Source organism: Equus przewalskii, chromosome 26, assembly GCF_037783145.1.
Source record: "Equus przewalskii isolate Varuska chromosome 26, EquPr2, whole genome shotgun sequence".
Classification (NCBI taxonomy): domain Eukaryota; kingdom Metazoa; phylum Chordata; class Mammalia; order Perissodactyla; family Equidae; genus Equus; species Equus przewalskii.
Window position 1 is genome coordinate 863,413 of NC_091856.1, and position 22,997 is coordinate 886,409.

The 22,997-nt window shown below is 48.1% G+C and overlaps 2 protein-coding genes across 20 annotated transcripts in view; one reads left to right on the forward strand and one right to left on the reverse strand.

The window, feature by feature from the left end:
• RUSC2 (RUN and SH3 domain containing 2) overlaps positions 1–18,444 on the forward strand; it is a 60,265-nt gene extending 41,821 nt beyond the window's left edge. For 3 of the 17 annotated variants that reach the window (XM_070595659.1, XM_008534356.2, XM_008534355.2), the window contains exons 2-12: positions 4,981–7,065; positions 12,293–12,922; positions 13,164–13,349; positions 13,502–13,642; positions 14,791–14,867; positions 15,080–15,254; positions 15,345–15,450; positions 16,141–16,187; positions 16,617–17,433; positions 17,528–17,665; positions 17,749–18,444. In XM_070595659.1, the coding sequence (XP_070451760.1) occupies positions 5,049–7,065; positions 12,293–12,922; positions 13,164–13,349; positions 13,502–13,642; positions 14,791–14,867; positions 15,080–15,254; positions 15,345–15,450; positions 16,141–16,187; positions 16,617–17,433; positions 17,528–17,665; positions 17,749–17,950 (4,536 nt within the window). In that variant the 5' untranslated portion in view covers positions 4,981–5,048 and the 3' untranslated portion in view covers positions 17,951–18,444. The remainder of the gene's footprint in view (positions 1–4,980; positions 7,066–12,292; positions 12,923–13,163; positions 13,350–13,501; positions 13,643–14,790; positions 14,868–15,079; positions 15,255–15,344; positions 15,451–16,140; positions 16,188–16,616; positions 17,434–17,527; positions 17,666–17,748) is intronic. The other 14 variants (XM_070595661.1, XM_070595662.1, XM_008534357.2 and 11 more) reach the window with 6 other exon arrangements.
• A 107-nt stretch (positions 18,445–18,551) lies between these two features.
• Positions 18,552–21,022, reverse strand: CIMIP2B (ciliary microtubule inner protein 2B). Of its 3 annotated transcripts, none has more exons than XM_008534358.2 (6): positions 20,345–21,022; positions 19,733–19,959; positions 19,440–19,654; positions 19,178–19,229; positions 18,905–19,117; positions 18,552–18,640 (listed from the first exon to the last, which is right to left on the reverse strand). In XM_008534358.2, exons 1-6 carry the CDS (start codon positions 20,641–20,643, stop codon positions 18,552–18,554), a joined length of 1,095 nt encoding a protein of 364 aa, XP_008532580.1. In that variant the 5' UTR covers positions 20,644–21,022. The 3 variants fall into 3 exon arrangements, with proteins under 3 accessions (XP_008532580.1, XP_070451782.1, XP_070451783.1); XM_070595681.1 differs by having other exon boundaries at positions 18,905–19,034; positions 19,411–19,654; XM_070595682.1 differs by lacking the exon at positions 18,552–18,640 and having other exon boundaries at positions 18,881–19,034.
• Positions 21,023–22,997: the final 1,975 nt, after the last annotated feature.

Below are 22,997 nucleotides of genomic sequence, written 5' to 3' on the forward strand. Positions count from 1 at the left end.
AAAAAAACTTCATAATGAGACTTCATAAAATTAAAGTTTTCTGTTAATTAAAAAGCACTGTTAAGAAAACAAATGGGCAAGCCACAGGCTGAGAGAAAATATTCTCAAAACATATGTCTGACAAAGGACTTGTATCTAGAATAAATGAAAAACTCCTACAACTCAATAATAAAAAGGCAAGTTAATTTTTTAAATGGGTAAAATAGGAGTCAACAAAAAACCAAGCCCCTGCCACGTTCCAAGCACTGTGCGTAGGTTCTAGGGGCACGGAGTCCACTGTATGACAGGTTCTGGCCTCAAGGAACCACAGTTAAGTCTGGGGGACAGAAATGAAACATAACATCGTAATACAGCTGTCAGGGCCCTCCAGCCAAAGGTTCTTAGGTTCTTCATCACCTTCCGTATCCATTTCTTCTTTATCCTTAGTTTAGAAGATCAGCTTTCTAGACTCTGTGTGTCACTATGTTTTGTCGTTTGAATGCATGTATGACCTAGTAATGGTCTGTGGGTCAGAATCATAAATTTTTATTTGTGTATACTTGTGAATGCCTCTTGAAAATGGTGCTTTAAAAAGGGGCGGAGCGGGGCTGGCCCTGTGGCCGAGTGGTTAAGTTCGCGCACCCCGCTGCAGGCGGCCCAGTGTTTCGTTGGTTCGAATCCTGGGCGCGGACATGGCACTGCTCATCAGACCACGCTGAGGCAGCGTCCCACATGCCACAACTGGAAGGAGCCACAACGAAGAATATACAACTATGTACCAGGGGGCTTTGGGGAGAAAAAGGAAAAAACTAAAATCTTTGGAAAAAAAAAGGGGGGAGGGCAGAGCGGGGAGTATTCACTGAAGATCAGTGATGGCTGTAGCCCATAAATACTCCTGAAATTACTGCTATGTGTTCGAGAAGGTTCTCTGTGGTCGTTTTAGTCTACGCCTTGGATTATGGCCTGGACCCTGGGGAAACCCAGTACCATGTGTAAGGGGTAGCTCCCTCCCCAAGCCCAGAACCCACAGAATCTATAGCATTTAAAGAAAAAAACTATAAATTATGTACATAATGCATATTTATTATATACAAATTAGAAAATACAGATGAAGCAAAAAGAATAAAATTTAAAATAACCCGAAATCACTCAACAGAGATAAGCTTTGTTAACATTTTGTTGCATATGCTAATTTTCTTCCATGCATATTGCTATGGTCTTAATGTTTATGTCCCCTCAAAATTCATATATTGAATCCTAACCCCCAAAGGTAATGGTAGTAAGAGGTGGGGCCTTTGGGAGGGATTAGTGCTCTTATAAAAGAGGCTCCAGAGAGATCCTTTGTCCCTCATACCATGTGAGGACATGGCTAGAAGGCACCAGCCATGAACCAGGAAGGGGGCTTTCACTAGAACACAGCCATGCTGATACCTTGATCTTGGACTTCCCAGCCTCCAGAACTGTGAGAAATAAATTTCTGCTGTTTATAAGCCACCCAGTCTGAGGTATTTTGTTATAACAGCCTGAACAGACTAAAACAGATAGAGATGTATATTTATTTATTTACAAACAGTGTCATACTCTACATGCTGTTTGCAATCTGCTATTTTCAGTTAATGTTTTGTGAACGTTTTCCCGTCAATAATCATATTAACACATTATTTTAATAATACTCTGTACTTTTTTATTGATTGGTTATTATTAGAATTTTAGGGTGTTTCCAACTTTCTGTTATCCTTGTGGCATATATATTTGAGCCCAAAGTTTTCTTAGTGCAGGAAGAGAAAAGATGGGGAGGAGTAAAGGGAAAATTATCTTATGTACCTCATAACAAAACTTCCTAAAAGTCCTCTTTCTCGGGGCCAGCCCCATGGCCGAGTGGTTAAGTTCGAGCTCCGCTTTGGTGGCCCAGGGTTTCGCCAGTTCAGATCCTGGGCGTGGACATGGCACCGCTCATCAAGCCATGCTGAGGCGGCATCCCACATGCCACAACTGGAAGGACCCACAACTGAAAATATACAACTGTGTCCGGGGGGGGTTTGGAGAGAAAAAGGAAAAAAAAAATCCTCTTTCTCTCTCTCTATAAAATCCCACACTTTAAGGCAGCTGTTCCTCTCTTTTCTCCTTCTCACCTTTTCTCTGCAAATGCCCAGTCCTCTCCACTGCTCAACACTGGTTCCCTTCCTCACCTCTCCTTCCCTCTTCTCACAAACCTTATTCTTTTTCTCCTATTTTAAAAAATGTTTTAAATAACAGCTTTGTTACGATATAATTCACATACCATGAAATTCACCATTTTATAAAATCGAGATATAATTTGCATACGATAAAATTCTGTAGTTTTGATTTTATGAACAGACTTGTGTAACCATCACGACTACCCCCGGTGCACTGTTTTCAGGACATTTTCATCACCCCAAAGAGAACCTCTATACCCATTAGCAGTCACTCCCAAGTTCTTAGTCCCCCAGTCCCTGGCAATCACTAATCTACTTTGTGTTTCTGTGGATTTGCCCATTCTGGACATTTCCTGTAAATGGAATCATACAAAAAAGCCTTTTATGATGACTTCTTTCACTTACCTTTTTGAGGTTCCTTCATGTTGTAGCATGTATCAGTACTCCATTCCTTTTATTGCTACGTAATATTTTGTTATATGGATAGACCACATTACATTTGTCCAGTCATCAGTTGATGGACGCTGGGGTTGTTCCCACTTTTTTGGCTACTGTGAATAATGCTGCTATGAATATTCGTATACAAGCTTTTGTGTGAACATATGTTTTCATTTCTCTTGGGGATATACCTAGGAGTAGAATTGCTGGGTCATATGGTAACTCATATGTTTAACATTTTGAGAAACTGCCAGGCTGTTTTTCCAAAATGGCTGGACCATTTTACAATTCCTCCAGCAATGTTTGAGGGTTCTAATTTCTCCACATCCTTACCAACACTTATTATTGTCTGTCTTTTATCTTAGCCTTCATTGTGGGGATAAAGTGATATCTCATTGTGGTTTTTATTTCTCTAATAACTAATGATGTTGAGCATCTTTTCATGTGTTTATCAACCATTTGTGTGTCTTCTTTGGAGAAATGTCTATTCAAGTTCTTTGCCCAGTTTTAATTGGATTATATATCTTTTTATTGTTGAGATGTAAGAGTTCTTTATATATTCTAATCAGAAGGCTCTTATCATGTCGGATATACAATTTGCAAATATCTCCTCCATTCTGTGGGTTGCCTTTTCACTTTCTTGATGGTATCCTCTGAGGCACAAAGGTTTTTAATTTTCATGAAGTCTGCTTCATCCATTTTCTCATTTGTCACTGGTGCTTTTGGTGTCACATCTAAGAAACCATTGCCTAATCCAAAATAACAAAGACTTACTCCCATGTTTTCTTCTATAATTCTTAATCTTGTAGCTCAGTTTAGTCTCTCTAGTTTCTGCCTTTCTCCATATGTACTCGTTACCCCAGTCAACACATAAAGGCTTGGAAATCCAGTAAAAGAGCCTTCCTCTCAGAAATGAAAGGAGAAAGAGAGGTGGTAAATACTCGCTTTTTAATTTTAATGTAATTTAACTTAACACAAACAATTATATTTTAATACTGTGTCCCTCTTACATGTATTTATTAGCCATTTGGATTTTTTCTTTAATATATTGCCTGCTCATTTCCTTGAGCATGTGTGACTTGCCCAGCTCTTTACTGTACTCCACTTGAAAAGCTGTGATCCTATGATCTAAATGAGTTAAAATTTAAAAAATTGGTGGTATTAAGGGTTCAACTAAATGATGAAGAACTTAGGCAATGGGGATTTAGACTCACAGTGGGTGGAAGGAAAATGACAGGAATAAAAAGGGAAGGAAGAGAAATATTGGATATGAGGAGTCTGAGCAAGTGAAGACTGTCGGGACCTGAACTTGGTAGAGCAGGAGACTAGAATGTGAGGAGGCCATTCTGCCACAGTCCAGCCAAGAGACCAGAGAAGCTCAGAATGGGCTCTGTGTCCTCAGAACCAGGAGACCTTGGACAAAAAAGAAGTTTAGTCTATCAGAGGTAAAACTGGGAAGAGAAGACTTTCTAGGGGAACCCGTAGTGAAAGTTCTAGGTTAAAACTGGGCAGAATTTGGACACTTCAGAAGGTCTGTGCCCTGAACTAGACAGATATTAAGATTGTATTATGCCTTTCAAGTCTGCCAGGTCTTATGTGATATTGTGCCAGAGGTTGATACAAAAGAGATAAAAGTAGGCCCCACCCCCATTGAGAAGGAAGAGGTTGGCATCAGCCATGCTTGCAGTCACTCCTGCCCATTCAAGAAGCTCCAGTACTATAATCGGGAGAGTGAGTATCCTTAGCCCACAGCCATCAGAGAGGGACAGGTATTTTGGGGCTCAGAGGAGGAAAAAACGGGTTCAAGATGACATAGGAGTCAAATGATGTATTTAAAAATATTTTTCTTGCAAAATTGTAGCTTACTGCTGTAAGTACATGATATATTATTCGTGATTTTTCCTCTCCTCTGTATACTTGCATGCTATAGCTGTGTCTAAGGCATCTCTAGTATCCCCTCAGTGCCTAGCACCCTTTCTGACATTCTAGTTGCATTTTTCTTAGTTATGTCACTTTTCATACTTTTTTTGTACTCAGGACTAGTCATTGTTTACTGCTAAGAACAGTGTCCTTGAAAGAGAAGGAGAAAGTGCTGTCCCTGAGATACCCAGACCTTCATATGTGGCATTAAAAGGGGTCTGGCCTTTTGTCAGAGGTGGATGCATGGCAAACTTAAAATGAAAGGGGAACTCAAGAGCTGGACCTGTGCGATTCAGAAAGTGGTGGGATACCCCTGCCCTGTTGGGCTGTGTTATCAAGCTCCATCTTGACTCTGAGTCTTTTCTCCTCTTGGGCTCTTTTACACCTGGAAATGATATAGGGAAGGGCATGTCCCTGACTTCCAGGGAGGTGACATTAGGTTCCCTTTGTTTCCCTCTCTCTCCAGGTGCCAAGCTTTCCTGATGAAATGTGTTCTGCCCCACTGGGCTCCGGGGGCAGTGTCTGGTGCTGTTAATGCCCTTGTTCGAACTTTCCAGAATGGATAGTCCCCCAAAGCTGACTGGAGAGACCCTCATCGTCCACCACATCCCCCTGGTGCACTGTCAAGTCCCAGACAGGCAGTGCTGTGGAGGGGCAAGTGGAGGTAGTGGGAGCACAAGACCCAATCCATTCTGCCCATCGGAGCTGGGCATCACCAAGCCTGATCAAGACCTAGGACAAGCTGACTCCCTGCTCTACAATAGTCGGCACTCTTCTACAGGGGGATCTGCACGGTCTGCAGACAGCACCAAGAGTAGGGGTCGGGATGGAAGAGGCCCTGGGGCCCCTAAACGACACAATCCCTTCTTGCAGCAGGAGGGTGTGGCTGAGCCAGGACTTGGTGACCTATATGAGGACAGCATTGGTGATAGTGCCACCCAGCAGCAGTCATTCCACCTGCATGGGGCTGGCCAGCCCACCTTCCAGCTATCCTCTTTCCAGCTGCCACCAACTGGCCCCAGAGTGGGCAGGCCATGGGGCACAAGACGTAGTCGGGCTGGAGTGGTGGAGGGGCAAGAACAGCAGCCAGTAACCACCTTGGATACCCAGGAGTGCAGCACTAGCTACTGCTGCCGGCCAGAGCTGGAAGCAGAGACCATGGAGCTGGATGAGTGTGGGGGACCTGGTGGGAGTGGCAGTGGGGGTGGAGCCAGTGATACCTCTGGCTTTTCCTTTGACCAGGAATGGAAGCTGAGTTCAGATGAATCCCCAAGGAACCCCGGATGCACAGGCTCAGGACCCCAGCACTGCCGCTGCAGTAGCACATCCAGTCAGTCCGAGACGGCTGACCAGTCCATGGGCTATGTGAGTGACTCGTCCTGCAACAGCTCAGATGGCGTGCTTGTCACTTTCAGCACCCTCTACAACAAGATGCATGGCAACTCCCATGCCAATCTCAACTCAGCCCCGCAATCTTGCAGCGACTCTTCCTTCTGCAGCCATTCAGACCCTGGCGCCTTCTACCTGGACCTGCAAACCTTCCCTGCTGAGGAGTCCCACCACCCTAACAATGGAGGAAGGGAAGGAGGCTATGGTTGTCCTCATGCCTCATCTCCTGAGCTTGATGCCAACTGCAACTCCTACCACCCACATTGTGAGCCCTGCCCAGCTGTGGCTGACCTCACAGCCTGCTTCCAGAGCCAGGCCCGTCTTGTTGTGGCCACACAGAATTACTATAAACTTGTCACCTGTGACCTGTCCTCCCAATCATCCCCAAGCCCAGCTGGCTCTTCCATTACTAGCTGCTCTGAGGAACACACCAAGATAAGTCCTGCACCAGGCCCTGGCCCACACCCTGGCCCTAGCCAGCCCTCTGAGTATTACCTATTCCAGAAGCCAGAAGTGCAGCCAGAGGAACAAGAAGCAGGGGGTTCCTCAGAGGAAGCAGCAGCTCCCGTGGGCCCTGCTATGATCGAGGGCCAAGTGTACACCAATACTTCACCCCCCAACCTTAGCACTGGACGTCAGCGCTCTCGAAGCTATGATCGCAGCCTCGAACGAAGCCCTCCTGTTCGCCTGGGCTCACTGGAACGCATGTTGAGTTGCCCAGTGCGCCTGAGTGAGGGCCCTGCAGCCCTGGCTGGGCCTAGCTCCCCACCTAGGCGGGTCACCTCCTTTGCTGAGCTTGCCAAGGGCCGGAAGAAAGCTGCAGGCTCTGGCTCCCCACCACTTCGAGTGAGCATTGGAGACTCCTCCCAGGATTTCTCTCCTATCCAAGAAACCCAACAAGATAGGGTGGGCCCCCTGGATAAGGGCACTCGCTGTAGCCATAGCCTACCACCAATGCCATTGGGGCCAGGCATGGACCTACTTGACCCAGAGCCCTGGTCCACCCAGGTCTGTCAGGGCCCCCAGTCAAGTGAGATGCCATCTGCTGGCCTCAGAGCTGCTGAGCAAGGCCCCCTGGCCCAGCTGATGGATCCAGGGCCTGCTCTCCCAGGGAGCCCAGCCAACAGCCATCCTCAGAGGGATGCAAGAGCCAGAGCGGATGGTAAGGAACCTAGAGGCTGGAATACCAGGATATATGCGTGGCCTACTCAGTGATAGGGCCCTGCCCAGCACCCATCCAAACCAGAAGAGGTTCTTCAGCCTAAATTGATCATCTTTCCAGTCCAGGGCATGTCCTACAGTGGTAATGGGGGGAAGGAGGAGAGAGGATAAAAATACACTGAGGAGATAAAATCAGCAGAACTTACAGACTGATGTATTGGGAAAGGAAGTACTCAGAAGATTGTGATTCTAAGTCTAGGTGTCTGGAAAGATGATGACACATGGATAGGGACTGCAAACACAGATTTACTGGAAAAGGGATAAGGTATGAGTTCAGTTTTGGACATTTAGCTATTTGTGTTGCTTAAGGGATATGCCCAACAGCCAAGGGACATCTCCAACAGGCAAACCACGCTGGATGTCAGTGAGATTCATTCTTTGGTCAGTGATTGTAGCCACTCTTCAAAGATCCTGAGACCTGACACTTGACCTTTAAGCCTCCTAGGCCACCTCTTTCCCTATTTATTTTATTATATTTAAGTAATTTTTATGTTAAGTAGGTGCTGGTGATAGAGAAATGAGAGGGATATTCTTTGCCCTCAAGGAATTCTGACTAAGGATGGAAACAGAAAAGGAAGCAGATAATTAAAATGCAGAGACGGCAGTCTGTGGTCCTGGTCTATGAGAGGGATATCTAAAGAGACTAAAATGTCAGAGAAGGACTGCTAACACAATTTACATTTAAGCACATTCTTAGAAAGATGATTAGGAATTGGCTTTGTGGAGACTTGTAAGAAGAACATTCTAGGGCCATACAACAGTCTATAGAAAACCACAAAGGCACAGAATAACTTGATGCTTCCCAGAAACTGCAAATAATTTGGTTTAGCTATAGTGGCGTGTGAATGGAACTGTTAAAGGATTTTAATCAGGGAAGTGGCATTTTGTTTGTTAACAAACAGTATAACAGTTTAGTGGCCTGTTTTGATTTGCATTTTAGAAAGATCACTGGTGGTTTGGGTGGAAGTTGGATTGGAAAGGATGTCTCCTTGGAGGTCAGGAGGCCACCATGATCAGAGAGTCATTGTAATAAGAGTGGTAGTTGAAGCTATGAGTGGCTGAGAGCATCCAGGGAGAATGTGTGAAGTTATAAGGGAAACAAGGACAGAGCCCTGGGGATATGGTGATTTAAGGGTGAGCAGAGCAACCCTCAAAGGAGACTGAGAAGAAATTAGCCAGGAAACTAAAAGAAAAACCAGGAGAGAGAGAAGTCACAGGAACCAAAGGAGAAGAAAGTTTCAAAAAGCATTAGGTTCTTGGGGCTGACCCGGTGGCGCAGCGGTTAAGTTCGCACATTCCGCTTCGGTGGCCTGGGGTTCACCAGTTCGGGTCCTGGGTGCAGACATGGCACCGCTTGGCAAGCCATGCTGTGGTAGGCATCCCACATATAAACTAGAAGAAGATGGGCACGGATGTTAGCTCAGGGCCAGTCTTCCTCAGCAAAAAGAGGAGGATTGGCAGCAGTTAGCTCAGGGCTAATCTTCCTAAAAAAAAAAAAAAAAAAGAAAAGAAAAGAATTAGGTTCCACAAATGAGTTCTGAAGAGAAGTCACTAAGCCTAAGGCTGAAGAATCCAAGAGCAACATGTGGGAGTAGTAAGGGCAGAAGCCAGATTGCAAAAGGGTTTGGGAGGAAAGGGTACTAAAGGGGAATTTGCTGTGCTGTAGCCTTAGGTTGGGTCTGTTGGCTTCTCAAGGGAAAGGGCTTAAAAAACCATAAATGGTATTGTCTCTGCTGTTAGGGAGGTCATAGCCCATCAGAAGACTTCACACTCCTAAACATACACAGTGGAGCTGCTCTGGGGTAGGAGGTGGGAGGGAGGTTTCTAAGGAAAAGGGGGGTCAAGAAACAGCAGAGATTGGCCAGAGTCCTTTGGAACCCCCTCTTCTTCAATTGCAGTGTCTGCTGGGTATATCTAGGTGCAGGGGATGCTGTGGCTGACACTCTGAGGGCAAGGACAGTCCTGGTCAGAGGTGGAGGAGAGGCATTAAAAGTATCTTTTCTATCAGATAAGACTTTTCATATCAAGATGCTGTTCTGTTCCATAAGTCTCCAGTGACCTACCACAGGGCTCTTCTCTTGATTCTGTACAACTTTTTTTTAATGAAAAATGAGTGACAATTCAGTGAATTCACGAATGACAAAAGAAGCTGAGATCTCTTTGAGATCCTGAGCAGCAGAATCAAGGATTACCAAATGTGGAAAGAACAAAACTAATAAAGCAGAGACCAGAGTGAAGTGTGATATATAAGCTGTACTTGAGTTGATTTGGGATATTTAATTGATTGCAAACTCAGAATGAGTCAGCAGTTTGGAAGGGCTTCCAAAAAGTCAAAATGACTGGATTTTTTTTTTCTCCCCAAAGCCCCAGCACATAGTTGTATATCCTAGTCGTAGGTCATTCTAGTTCTTCTATGTAGGATGCCGCCATGGAATGGCTTGATAAGCAGTATGTAGGTCCGCGCCCAGGATCCTAACTTGTGAACTCCAGGCTGCTGGAGCGGAGTGCTTGAACTTAACCACTCGGCCGTGGGGCCAGCCCCCACTGGATTAATTCATAGCCTCCAGAAGGGAGGAGTTGATAGTCCCCCACTCCTCTGAACCAGTCAGTGCTCACCTGGAAGTTCTGGGCACTCCATGTTAAGAAGGAACTGAAGGACTGGGGCCATGTCACCTACAGAAGAGCAGACTTGGGCGAATGTGGTCTGTCTCCAGGATTTTTTTAAGGGCTGTCACATAGAAAAGTGAGAATTTCTTCTCTGTGTTCCCTGAGAATAGAACAGAGACCTACTCCCCACAATAGGATCCCCTTCTTCCCTGATCTTATTCCTCTGCCTCAAACCATATCCTGGGAACTTAACAGGGAGGATTTTAAAAAGAGTGCAAATAAACAGTCTAATTCAAACGTACTTGATATAGGGAGTATAATAAAGCTGTGGTTGGGAGGGCCAGCTCAGTCTTGAAATCTTATGTTTAAGTAAGTGGGAAGGAGGAAGACATTGCCAGCAGGAAAAGCAATATGCTTAAAGATGGGGATGGGGTGGGAAGAGTGATGTCAAAAAGGATGGCAGGTGTGGAAGTTTGAGGAGCGAGCAGTCTAATTTGTGGCAGGTACGGACACCTACCTAGCTGAGAAGATTAGACTTTATTCTGTGTGCAATAGCGGCCACATGGGATCAAATAAAATTGGTATTTTAGGAAGCAAGCTGATTTATGTAAGAAGATTCTGGATGCAATGAAACTAGCCTGAACCAGGGGTGACAGTTCATTTAACAAATCTTCATTCAGTACCTACCATGTACCAGGCTCTGTTCTAGGCACTGGGGATAAAGCAATGAGAAATAAAAAACTCTGCTTTTCTGGAGCCCTTATGAGGAGTAATAGATAATAAACAAATAAAATAATTTCTGATAGTGAAAAAAATGCCAAAGAGAAAATAAAAGAGGGTAATGAGATAGGAGTGTGACTTGCCAGAGGGGCTGGGATGGTCAGAGGTCTTACTGAGGAGGTGATGTTTGAGCTGAAGCCTGAATGATGAGATGACTGCGGGCAGAAGGAACAGCAGGTGCAAAAGGCCCTTGAGATGTTAATGAACTTCGCATGTTTAAGGACAGAAGGAAGTACAGCTGGAGCATTCTGAGCAAGGGAGAATGACAGAGGGGGCTCTCTAAGCACTGACTGGGGGTGACAGGAGCACATAGTTTGAAAATGCCCCTGGGAGTGATTCTGAAACACCTCCCTGATAGGGTTGTCACTGTCCACTTAAGACTCACTGAAGTAAATAAATGGGAAAAGATGAGGGATAGGAAAACCTGGCCTTATAACCATTTCACATGCAATACAAGGTAGTGGAGAGAACAATAGTCGGACTGTGGCTTAGGCAGAATTCTAGCTCTGCCACTTCCTAGTTGTGTGACCTTGGGCAAAGGACTTAATCTCTCTAGATTTCCAATACCCTGATCTGTCAAGTAAGGATATTAATGCCTGCCTCACGGACTTGCTGAGCCAGAGTTGTGCTAGTGAGCCACACTGGGGGTTCAGGTGGTGTGGATGCTTCTCGCGCCACCTTGTGTTCACTCAAATGTTTACAGTGTGCACGTGTTGTATCAGAAGCACAACCCATACACAGGCAGTGCTACTGTGCAGTGTCCTGGAGTTTTGTGTTTAGTTCTGTGCCCTGTGTTTGGCGGGACACTGACCTAGAGACTGGCTGAAAGACCAGGAGAGGATTAGTCTTGGGGAACACACCTCTCTGTAGAGGGAGCTGATGTGGATGGACTCTGACGCTCCAATGCCAGGATCATAAAAGAATGGGAGTGGGTGGACAGGAGGCTGATTCTGGCTGCAAGTAAAGAAATATTTTATTATGGTTAGATTCTCTCAAGAATGAAATCTGCTGGCTTGAGAGGAGACAAGGGACGATGATCTTGACTGAAAATCTGGGACTGGCTCCAAGTCTTTAAGCCTTAGACACAAAGAAAATGGTGGTTCTGCCATTGACAGAAATGGAAGTCATAAGGAGAAAAGAGAAAAGCTAACTGTTCTTAAAGAGCAAATTTTAAGTGAAAGCAGAACCATAAAGCACAGTGATCTAGAGATCAAGAGGAAGGTCAGACTAAAGCTGTGCGTTCAGGAGTCATCTGTATGCATGTTGAACTTGAACAGTGCCAGGAATAAAGTGTAAAGTGAGATATAAGAATTAAGCCTTAGGGCCGTCCCTGTGGCCCAGTGGTTAAGTTCGGCACTCTGCTTCGGTGGCCTAGGGTTTCACCAGTTCGAATCCTGGGTGTGGACATGCCACAACTAGAAGGACCCACAACTAAAAATATACAACTATGTACCGGGGGCTTTGGGAGAAAAATGAAAAAAAACTTTAAAAAAAAAAAAGCAGCCTTAAGATACACCTACCTTTGAAGTCAAGAAAATGAAGGGAGTATACAAGACAGTTCAGTATCACGAAAACAATAGGAAAAGTTTTACAAAAGAAGGGGGAGCAGTGTCACATTCCACAAACTTGGATTACCCCCTACCCCGTTCAAGTCCTACACCCCAGTTCCTGCCCATCCGTTCCCCTTTCCACAGTGAGCATCAGCTCCTGTCTGCTTCTTTGCTTCCTCTCATGTGGGTTTCAGTGTCTGTCTGATTCCTTCTCCATCCCTATTGCCACAGGGGGTGGTGCTGAGAGCCGACCAGTCCTTCGCTACAGCAAGGAGCAGAGGCCAACAACGCTGCCCATCCAGCCTTTCGTGTTCCAGCACCACTTCCCCAAGCAGTTGGCCAAGGCCCGGGCCCTCCACAGCCTTTCCCAACTCTACAGCCTCTCGGGCTGCAGCCGTGCACAGCAGCCTGCCCCACTGGCTGCCCCCACTGCTCAAGTCCCAGCCCCAGCTCCTTCAGGGGAGTCACAAGCATCCGCCAACAAAGGGGCCGGGAAAGCTGGGCCTGAGCCAGAAACCTCACGGCCATCACCCCTGGGCAGCTACTCCCCCATTCGGAGTGCTGGCCCCTTTGGGCCCAGCACCGACTCTTCTCCTTCCACTTCGTGCTCCCCTCCCCTAGAGCAGGCCACAGCCACAGAAAGCCCACCCCCATGGAGCCACTCCTGTCCTCCTGCTGTCCGGCCTGCCACCTCCCAGCAGCCACCAAAGGAGGATCAGAAGATACTGACCTTGGCTGAGTACCGACTCCATGGAACAGGAAGCCTGCCTCCTCTGGGCTCCTGGAGATCTGGCTTCAGCCGAGCAGAGAGCCTGGCCCGGGGAGGTGGTGAGGGCAGCATGGCCTCCAGGCCCAGTAACGGTATGAACTTCACTGCCCACCCCGGCGTGACCCCAAGTACTTCTGTCTCCCCTTTGATTGGCTTTTTATACTCCAGCCTGGGGCCAGAGATTATAATGTTTGCATCTCCTTCCCCAGCATCTGTGGTTAATATCCCCACACTCCCAGCCCTCATGTTTTATATGGGCCCACTGGGTAGATATGAAATGCTGTCTCCTACTAACTCTTGCCTGTCTCTTCTGCTAATCTGTTCTGCTTTCAGCCAACCACCTATCCCCTCAAGCACTCAAGTGGCGGGAGTACAGGAGGAAGAACCCACTAGGGCCGCCTGGCTTGTCAGGGAGCCTAGACCGAAGGCCACAGGAAGCTCGGCTGGCCCGAAGGAACCCCATCTTTGAGTTTCCTGGCTCCCTCAGTGCTGCTGGCCATCTGAACTGCCGGCTGAATGGTTTGTGGGCCAGGTCCCCAGTACACCCAGGGCAGGCTCTGCCATAGCTGGGAAGGGGTAGAGAAGGAACTGCTTCAGGGTATGAGGCACAGAACTGAGCTGCAACTCTTGGAAAGAGAGTTGCTTGGGACTGATTTTTCTCTTCTTTCAAGGTCAAGTAGTGAAGCCATTACCACTGACCTGCCCTGACTTCCAAGACCCCTTTTCCTTGACCGAGAAGCCTCCAGCTGAGTTTTGTCTATCCCCAGATGGCAACTCAGAGGCCATTTCCATTGACCTGCTTCAGAAAAAAGGTGAATATTGCCCCCAGCTCAGGCCAGGAATTCTGTTGTCACTACCTATTTGTGCCTGTTGCCCTACCTTCTAGCCCTCCAGAATAGTTCCCTGTCTGAGAACTCCAAGTGCTAGAAGGACTTAGAGTACAGGCATTGGGGCGAGAGGTAGAAAGTCTTTGTCCTATGTGTTGTATGTGCGAGGGGGCCAGGGTCATTTATCAGATGCTTGAGAATCAGGCTTCAGTCTCTTCCCTCAGGGAGCTAAGGATGGTGAGGGAGACTGCCATGTCATAAATCAGTGCCCAGTGCTCTAATTGGGGGAGTTCAAGTACTACGGGACCCAGCAGCTTGGGTAAGCGTGATGGTGACACCTAGTAAGATACGGACTGACAAGGAACCACTCAATTATCAAATAAGGGACCACTGAAGTAAGACAGAGAGCTGTTTAAAGATGGTAGGGAAAGAATTGAGCATAATTGTGGGCTGAAGGGAAGGAGCCTGTGAGAAGGGAGAAGGATGAAGCCCAAGTCCCTTGCAGAGGCAGAGTGGGAGATTCAAAGCTTAGGGAGAGCAAGAACTTTGGGCAAGAAGGGGAACAGCCACCTTCCTCCAAGATACAGGGAGTGAGAGACGGGAGGGAGGATAGATATATTATAGTTATGTCTTTTGGATGGATAGGGAAGTTGAATTCATGACCAGTGGCCTCTGTTCTCTGTGTGGAGTAGAACCAAGGACTTGAGAAGAATGGTAAAGATTTGGCATGGCAACTTGAGAGCATAGTAGAGGCTACATTAGAGAAGTGCCCTGGTCAGTCACTGATGTGAGTGGCCCTGGACTTTCTCCAGCAGCAAATAGCCTGGTTTCTCAGAGTGGAGAAGACAGTTAGATTGACCCAGGACTGGACTAAGAGGGCAAGGAAATGAGAACACTTGAAGGTCTTGACAGTGGAATCATTGAGGTGGGTCCAGGCTGACAGGTGAAAACAGGAGGGGCTTGAGAACTGGGCAAAAACAGGAAGGCCCAGGGCCTGGTGCCTTGGTGAGACCCATGTGCAGGGGCAGAGAGAGAGTGTGGAAGCCCTTCCCTCTCCCCACTTAGGGCTCAGTCCCACCTGAGTTGCCCAGGGACTTGATTAGGGACCTGTCACATCTAATTCTCACTTGCAGGGCTCGTGAAAGCTGTTAACACTGCTGTGGACCTCATTGTGGCCCATTTTGGCACAAGCCGGGATCCTGGGGTGAAGGTAGGTGAGAAACTGGAGAGCTGAGCTCTACCTTGCTGACCCTCACCTATTCTGTGCTACCACCTTCCCTTGCTCTCTTGTATCTAGAGCTCAGGGTTGGATACTTAGGGATGAGGATCGCAAGAGAAGCACCATGAAGGGTGACTAAGAGAGTCGGAGAGGACCAAGGTCAGGCTTCAAATCATTCCCTGTACTTCCTACTGCATCCACAGGCAAAGCTTGGGAATAGTTCTGTGAGCCCCAATGTAGGCCACCTGGTTCTGAAGTACTTGTGCCCTGCCGTCCGGGCTGTGCTGGAGGATGGGCTCAAGGCCTTTGTGCTAGATGTCATCATTGGGCAACGGAAGAACATGCCGTGGAGTGTGGTTGAGGCTTCCACACAGCTAGGTAAGTGCTGGGTGGCAAGATGGGGACCCCAGGCTGAATTTAGGGTTCCAGAGATTGGGCGTGTGACTTCCAACTCTGTCTTCCTCCCAGGCCCATCCACCAAGGTCCTGCATGGCCTCTACAACAAAGTCAGCCAATTCCCAGAGCTCACCAGTCATACCATGCGCTTCAACGCCTTCATCCTCGGCCTGCTCAAGTGAGTGTGTGGAACAGCAAGATCTGCAAACCACTGGCCCCTCCCCTGGGCTCTGCCAGCTATAAGGAAACAACTCCCTAGACTGAGACAAAAAGGGGATCTGTGGGATCTGTAGCCAGGGCCCAGCCTCACTTTCTCCCTACCTAACTATAGCTTCTCTCAGTAGGTCCCTGGTTTCCCACCACACCCACGACCCTCTGGCAGTGATCATCAACATGGTCTTCTGCTTTTATAAATCCATAATCTGGTTTATTTGAAAATTAATCTGGTTCTCAGTTTCTCCGGATATTGTAAACCCTGATCCTCTCAATTCCAGCACTGCTTCCAAATCTTGCTTGACCCTAAGTCCACCTTGGGACCCACATCACAGTATTCTTCTTTCTCAAGTATGGGCTCAGGTCATTTCCTGAGCTACCCTGTACTCTCCTTCAGTAGCTGCCCTGACTTCTCGGGTCTTTTGCAGGCCAACTCCATTCTAGGAGGAAGTGATTGGCTTATGAATCAAATGTTCACCCCCTTCCTACATCCCCACTGACTTTCTAGAACTTTATTACATGAAATGAAACGGGTAGCATCCCTGCCGTAGAAAGGAGGTGTTCACTTATACCCCTGCCCTAGGTCTGTCTCCCTTGTACCTTATCATCTGGCTATATCCACACAAGACTCAACTCTCCTCCTATCTCCCTACAGCATCCGGTCCCTGGAGTTCTGGTTTAATCACCTCTATAACCACGAAGGTAATGCCCAGAACCCTGCTCTCTCTTGCAGCTCAGCATAAGCCAGACCTCAGATGATCAAAAGAGGGAGGCAGAGCTGTCTTTTCAGATGCTAGAGGTGGGGAGGGGAACAACACAAGCTTTCATTCTCAAAGCTTAGGCTTTTACGCAGTCCTCCCCAGCTTCTGCTTGTGTTAGAGCCTTGGAGTCAGGCAATCTGGAAGTCAGGGTGGCCAGGAATCCCAACACCTCTCTCCTCCACTCGGGGCCTCCACTTAAAGATGTGGAGTTTATGCTCCGCACAACTTCAGGAGGCATCATTTACGCTGTTGTACTTGTAAGTGGCACACTCCACAGCTGGTGGCTTTGCCCAGGCTGGCTTTCACAGGCCCACCCTAGGCTAGGCTCTGCCTCTCTTTGTGGCTCAGTCCCTCTCTCTTTCTCCCCCAGATATCATCCAGACCCACTACCAGCCATGGGGCTTCCTGAGCGCAGCACATACCGTGTGCCCCGGCCTCTTTGAGGAGCTGCTGCTGCTGCTACAGCCCCTGGCCCTGCTGCCCTTCAGCCTCGACTTGCTCTTCCAGCACCGGCTGCTGCAAAGTGGGCAGCAGCAGCGGCAGCACAAGGAGCTGCTGCGGGTGTCCCAGGACCTGCTGCTATCCGCCCACTCAACGCTGCAGTTGGCCCAGGCCCGGGGCCAGGAGGGCCCTGGAGACATGGACAGGGCAGCCCATGGGGAGCGGGTGAAGGGTGTGGGTGCCCCAGAAGGTGGAGAAGATGAAGAGGAAGAAGAAGAGACAGAAGAGATGGCAGAGGCAGCTGGGGGCTCAGGGCGTGGCAGGTGGGCCCAAGGTGGGCAGGCTGGCTGGTGGTACCAGCTCATGCAGAGCTCCCAGGTCTACATCGATGGCTCCACTGAGGGTTCTAGGTTTCCCCGAGGTGGCAGCAATAGCAGCAGTGGCAGCAGCAGTGAGAAAAAGAAAGGAGCCGGAGGCAGGGGGCCACCCCCCCGGGAGGGAGTCGTGGAGGGAGCTGAGGCCTGCCCTGCCCCTGAGGAGACTCTGGGCAGGGCCTGGCCCTTCTGGATGGGAAGCCCCCCTGATTCTGTGCTGGCCGAGCTGAGACGCAGTCGGGAGAGGGAGGGGTCGACTGCTCCCCCAGCAGAAAATGAGGAAGGAACCTCTGAGCCTTCACCTGGGGGCATCAAGTGGGGACACCTTTTTGGGTCCCGAAAGGTTCAGCGGGAAGCCCGACCCACAAACAGGTAAGAGGCAGCCCGTAGTGTAGATGGAGAGAGTGGGGCACCTGATCTAAGCCAGGACACAGACAGAGCCAGAGCCCTGGCTGCTCTCCCCTAGGCTACCCTCAGACTGGCTGAGCCTGGACAAGTCCATGTTCCAACTAGTGGTGCAGACAGTGGGTGCCCGCCGGGAGCCAGAGCCCAGGGAGAGCCTGCAGGAGCCACACCCTCCAGCCCTGCCCTCCAAGCCTCCATGGTGAGTCCTGGGGGACAGAAGGATTAGGGGCTGCGTTTGGCTTTGGGTGGGGTTTCTCTGACATTCATTTGTTGTTTCCCCAGCAAGGTGAAGGCACTGTGCCACCATCTGGCCACAGGCCCTGGACAGCTGAGCTTCCACAAGGGAGACATCCTACGGGTGCTGGGGCCAGCCAAAGGAGACTGGCTGCATTGCAGCCGTGGCACTGACATGGGCCTGGTGCCTCTGGCCTACGTGACGTTGACCCCAACTCCAAGTCCAACGCCCGGAAGCAGCCAAAACTGAGGCCCTGTGCATGCTGGTGGCCTCGGGGACCCTCATAACCCCCAGACTCAGAGCCTGAGAGCCCTTCCCTCTGGCTTGGCTACTGAGAGTAGACTGAGAGCTGGGGGCCACATATGCCTGTGCTCAGTATTAATTACTCCCCCTTAATTGTCCCAGTGACCTCGTCCAGATCTCCACCCAGGAAAGGAGGGAAGGGACACAGCACTGGGCTGCCAGGATTTCCCCAGCCCATCTGGGCCAGCCCTTCCATGGGTACAGACAAGTACATCTGTATGGAGGGAGGTGACCAGAAGCCCATTTGCAGGGTTCCCTAGGCCAGGTGGTGAGGAGGAGGGGTAACAGTATTGGGGCCAGATCCCTAAGCCCCCAGCTGTAAATAGGCTGTGGCCAGTACCTGGTGATCAGAAGAGGGAGGAGGAGCCCAGGCTTCTGTTTATGTATTTTATTTATTTATTTATTACACCTATTAATAAAAAAGGTGCTCAGCCTCCAAACCATTTTCTCTTTGTGGCTCCCACTACCCTCTGGCCCATCTCTCTTCCTTCCAAAAGGATGGCTGGGACAGGATGAAAAGGGAAGAAAGAACTTGAAGTCCAGGTACCTACACCAGGAGCTGCCTCTGGAGGGTGCTGAGGCCCAGAGCATCATGGGTGAGATGCCAAGATGTGTGGCCAAACTGGAACTTACACCCTGTGTGACCCAGAGAGTCTGTCACTTGAAACTAGTGGCATGGAAAAGCCATTTATTTCTCAGCCAGTTGTCCAGACCCTCCAAAATCTGGTCCTGACTCCCCACTGTGAGCTGCCTCAGTTTCCTTTTCTGCCCAATGATAAAGCTCAACCACATGATCCGAGGTTCCCCCTTACCTATTAGTTCCAACCCCCCAAACCACGTCCCCCCATCCCCCTCCATGATATTCCAGTCCCCAAAGCCTCCCTCTGGGACTATCCTTACTTGGCACAGAGCCCCCATAGTTAGGTAAAAGGCCCAGGTTCTGAGGGAAAGTCATGGAAAGTGGGAGGAGATGTTTGGGATCCTTCTGAGGTCTGCCCCATGAGTACATCTGTCCAAATTCCGGCAGTGCCTGGTTGGTAAGCACAGGAAAGCTGGAGCCGAAGAGGAAGCAGGCATGGGGCACATAACCAGTGAAGCCCGGGGGATGGGATACTGAGTCAGGACCTCCTGGGGGCCTCCCCACGCCTTTGGTCATTACCCACCTCCTCTCACCTGACATGAAGAACTTGCGAGGATCTCTGTCATCCGTGGAGTAGGGGGAAGCCTTGTGAGGGGAGTGGAGAGAAGAAATAGGGCTTTCAAATTCAGCCCTTGTGCTCTAACACAAGCTCCCAGGGAGGTGGAGCTGGCAGTCAACTCCATGTCCCCCGTACCCACAGCCAAGCTACTCATGGCCATCCCCAGGCCTGGCCACACAGATGTAAGGCTCCCTACTCCCACCCCACTGCAGACCCCTCAGCTTTCTTGGTCTCACTTGTTCTACCTTCTCTCCCAGCTGTGGCTCCTCCTTGGCCTCCAGCTCTGGCTCCAGTGTTGGCTCTTTCCCCATGTCTTTTTCTCCCTTAGCCTCCTTTGGCAGCTGCTCTTGACTCCCTTGTCCCCCATGCCACTGAGTAAAATGATGCAGAGCCTCAGCCCACACCTGGCTGCAGTTCTTGGCAAAAATGAACTGTGCCTGGGGTACAAATCCTGGGTGGGCAGGGGATGAGGAAGATTTCTGTTAGTGTTTGGGACACATGTTCTGGGATTGGGGGCACCTGTTCACACCTGTGTACCCAGGGATCATGCTAGAGCTGAGCCTTTTGTGCCCATGCCTGACACGCAGGCTTCTTCTCCTGGGAACCTCGGGAGATCTTGGAGGCCAAATGGGAGGCAGAAGTGTGCGATGGGCAGGGGGCCAGGCTAGGCCAGGAGAGCCCCGAAGTAGATGACCAGTAATCTGACCATAGGCCTGGCCCATGCTGAACCGAAATAGTGGGCAATGTCCAGTGTACCTGTAGCACAGGCCTCACCCAGTCACCTCCAGAATCCCTCTGCCCCACCATCCCAAGAGGCAGAAGCAGAGATCTTTGAAGCCCTAATCTTTTCTGGACTCAGCTGTGTATATATTTGGAGGAGGCATTTCTCAGTTCTCTTTCTGGGTTTTACCCTTCCCCTCTGCTGTTACCCTGTTACCATGGAGAAGACAACACAGAGCTTTGTGGCAAGCCCAGCTACCACTTTGCCTTTGCTTTTCCGTCCAACACCATTGATACCCCAGCCCTGGGCCTCCCAAACCACTATGTCCTCTTGGCCCAGAGGTCTAGGGGACACAACTCCTATCCCTCTACCCCTATCCTCAGAAGGAAGCAGGGGTATGCTCTGGGTAAGAAGTTTTACCCCGGGATATGATGAGGGTGCTGAGGGTTCAGCCCCAGTGTGAAGATGCTGGCCATAGTCCCGGGAACCCAGGCAGTTCCTTTTGTTTGCCTTTGAGCCGATGGCTCTGTGCTGTGTGTACTGTGTCCAGGGCTACAGGGCCAAGCCAGAGGCAGGAGGCGGGGCCTAGGAAGGAGCAAGGAGGGGGGCGCTAGTGAGATGACTGCCAAGGCCACCTGGAGCAGAACAGGAGAGCAGAGGCTCGCTAGTCTGTCTACTCCAGAACACAGTCCTGCCACCTGGGAGCTGAGTACGAACATACAATGGAGAAAGGAAGGTCTCTTCAATAAATGGTGTTGGGAAAACTGGACAGCCACATGTCAAAGAATAAAAGTAGACCACTATCTTATACATAAAAATTAACTCAAAATGGGTAAAGGACTTAAATGTAAGACCTGAAACTATAAAATTCCTAGAAGAAAATATAGGCAGTACATTCTTTGACATCAGCCTTAGCAGTATCTTTTCAAAGGGAAGGGAAACAAAAGAAAAAATAAACACGTGGGACTACATGAGACTAAAAAGCTTCTGCACAGCAATTGAAGCCATAAAATGAAAGACAACTCACCAACTGGGAAAAAATATTTGCAAATCATATATCCAACAAGAGGTTAATTTCCAAAATATATAAAGAACTCACAACTCAACAACAAAAAAATGAACAACCCAATCAAAAAGTGGGCAGAGGATATGAACAGACATTTTTCCAAAGAAGATATACATATGGCCAACAGGCACATGAAAAAATGTTCAACATCACTAATTAACAGAGAAATGCAAATCAAAACTACAATGAGCTATTACCCCACACCCATCAGAATGGCTATAATCACTAAGACTAAAAATACCAAATGTTGGAGAGGGTGTGGAGAAAAAGGAACCCTCATACACTGCTGATGGGAATGCAACTGGTGCAGCCACTGTGGAAAGCAGTATGGAGATTTCTCAAAAAATTCAAAATAGAACTACCATATGATCCAGCTATCCCACTACTGGGTAGTTATCCAAAGGACATGAAATCAACAATCCAAAGAGATTTATGCAGCCCTGTGTTCACTGCAGCATTATTCACAATAGCCAAGATGTGGAAGCAACCCAAGAGCCCATCAATGGGTGAATGGATAAAGACCTGATATATATATAGACAATGGAATACCGCTCAGTCATAGAAAAGACAAAATTGCGCCATTTGCGACAACATGAATGGACCTTGAGGATATTACACTAAGTGAAAAAAGTCAGAGAAAGACAAATACCACGTGATTTTACTCATATGTGTAAGATAAACAAACACACACATTGATAAAGAGAACAGATTGATAGTTACCTGAGGGGAAGAGGGTCGGGGGAAGTCGAAAGGGGTACAGGGACACATGTGTGGTGACAGATAAAAACTAGACTACTGGTGGTGAGCACAATGCAATCTGTACAGAAACTGAAATATAATAGCATACACCTGAAATTTACAAAATGTCATAAGCCAATATGGCCTCAATAAAATAATTTAGGGGCCGGCCCTGTGACCAAGTGGTTAAGTTCACACACTCTGCTTCGGCAGCCCAGGGTTTTGCCAGTTCGGATCTTGGGCGTGGACGTGGCACTGTTCATCAAAGCCATGCTGAGGCGGCGTCCCACATGCCACAGCTAGAAGGACCTACAACTAAAAAATATACAACTATGTACCGGGGGGCTTTGGGGAGAAAAAGGAAAACATTTTTTAAAAGTCTAAAAAAAAAAGAAGACTAGTAGGATTTATTCCAGGACCGCAACAATGATAGAACTGGAAAAATATATCAATGTAATTAACATAGGAATGAACCAAAGAAAATATAAGCTATTTGATCGCCCTGACAGATATTGGGGGAACCTTTATAAAATTAAATATCTATTTGTGATTTTTAAAAAAGGATTTTTAGTAAACCAGGATTAGAAACATAATAAAGAATATTTTAAATGAACAGCCAGTATCAAACTACATCAAACAGAAAAGCCAGAGCCAGGACTGGCAAACATCTCATGTGTCATACTAAACCCAGTCAACTGTAGCCATCTGTGGGGTGTTACTGTGAGGTTCTGAAATAGGGCCGTGGCTCAGCAGAGAGAAGCATGAAGAACTGACTGTGTTTGCTGTGGGCGTAAGATGGATGCTAGCATGTAAGGTTGATAGTCCTTCACTTCAGGCAATCTTATAAAAGTCAAAACCTAAACAGGACTGATCACTACCACCTTTATTATTCAACAGTATTCTAGATGGTCTACACAGTGCATAAAACAAAAATAATAAGAACCTTAAATGTTGGAAATGAAGAAAAAAAATTACCATCTGCTTAACTTACAAAACCCTGAGAAGCAGCTGAAAAACAATAACTAGTAAGAGTACTAAGATGGCTTATTACATGAAAAATAAATTGAAATGTCAATAGCTCACTTTTTTTTTTAAAGATTGCCACCTGAGCTAACATCTGTTGCCAATCTTCTTTTTTTTCCCTTCTGCTTCTCCCCAAAGCCTCCCAGTACATAGTTGTATATTCTAGTTGTAGGTCCTTCTGGTTGTACTATGTAGGACACCACCCCAGCACTGCCTGATGAGCGGTACCATGTCTATGCACAGAAT

Coding starts and splice junctions, on each gene's coding strand:
- CIMIP2B (XM_008534358.2), bottom strand. CDS start 20,643: ATGTTCGTACTCAGCTCCCAGGTGGCAGGACTGTGTTCTGGAGTAGAC. Junction 19,960..20,344: donor CACCCTCATCATATCCCGGG/GTAAAACTTCTT, acceptor CCTGTGCTACAG/GTACACTGGACATTGCCCAC. Junction 19,230..19,439: donor TGGGAGAGAAGGTAGAACAA/GTGAGACCAAGA, acceptor TCCCCTCACAAG/GCTTCCCCCTACTCCACGGA.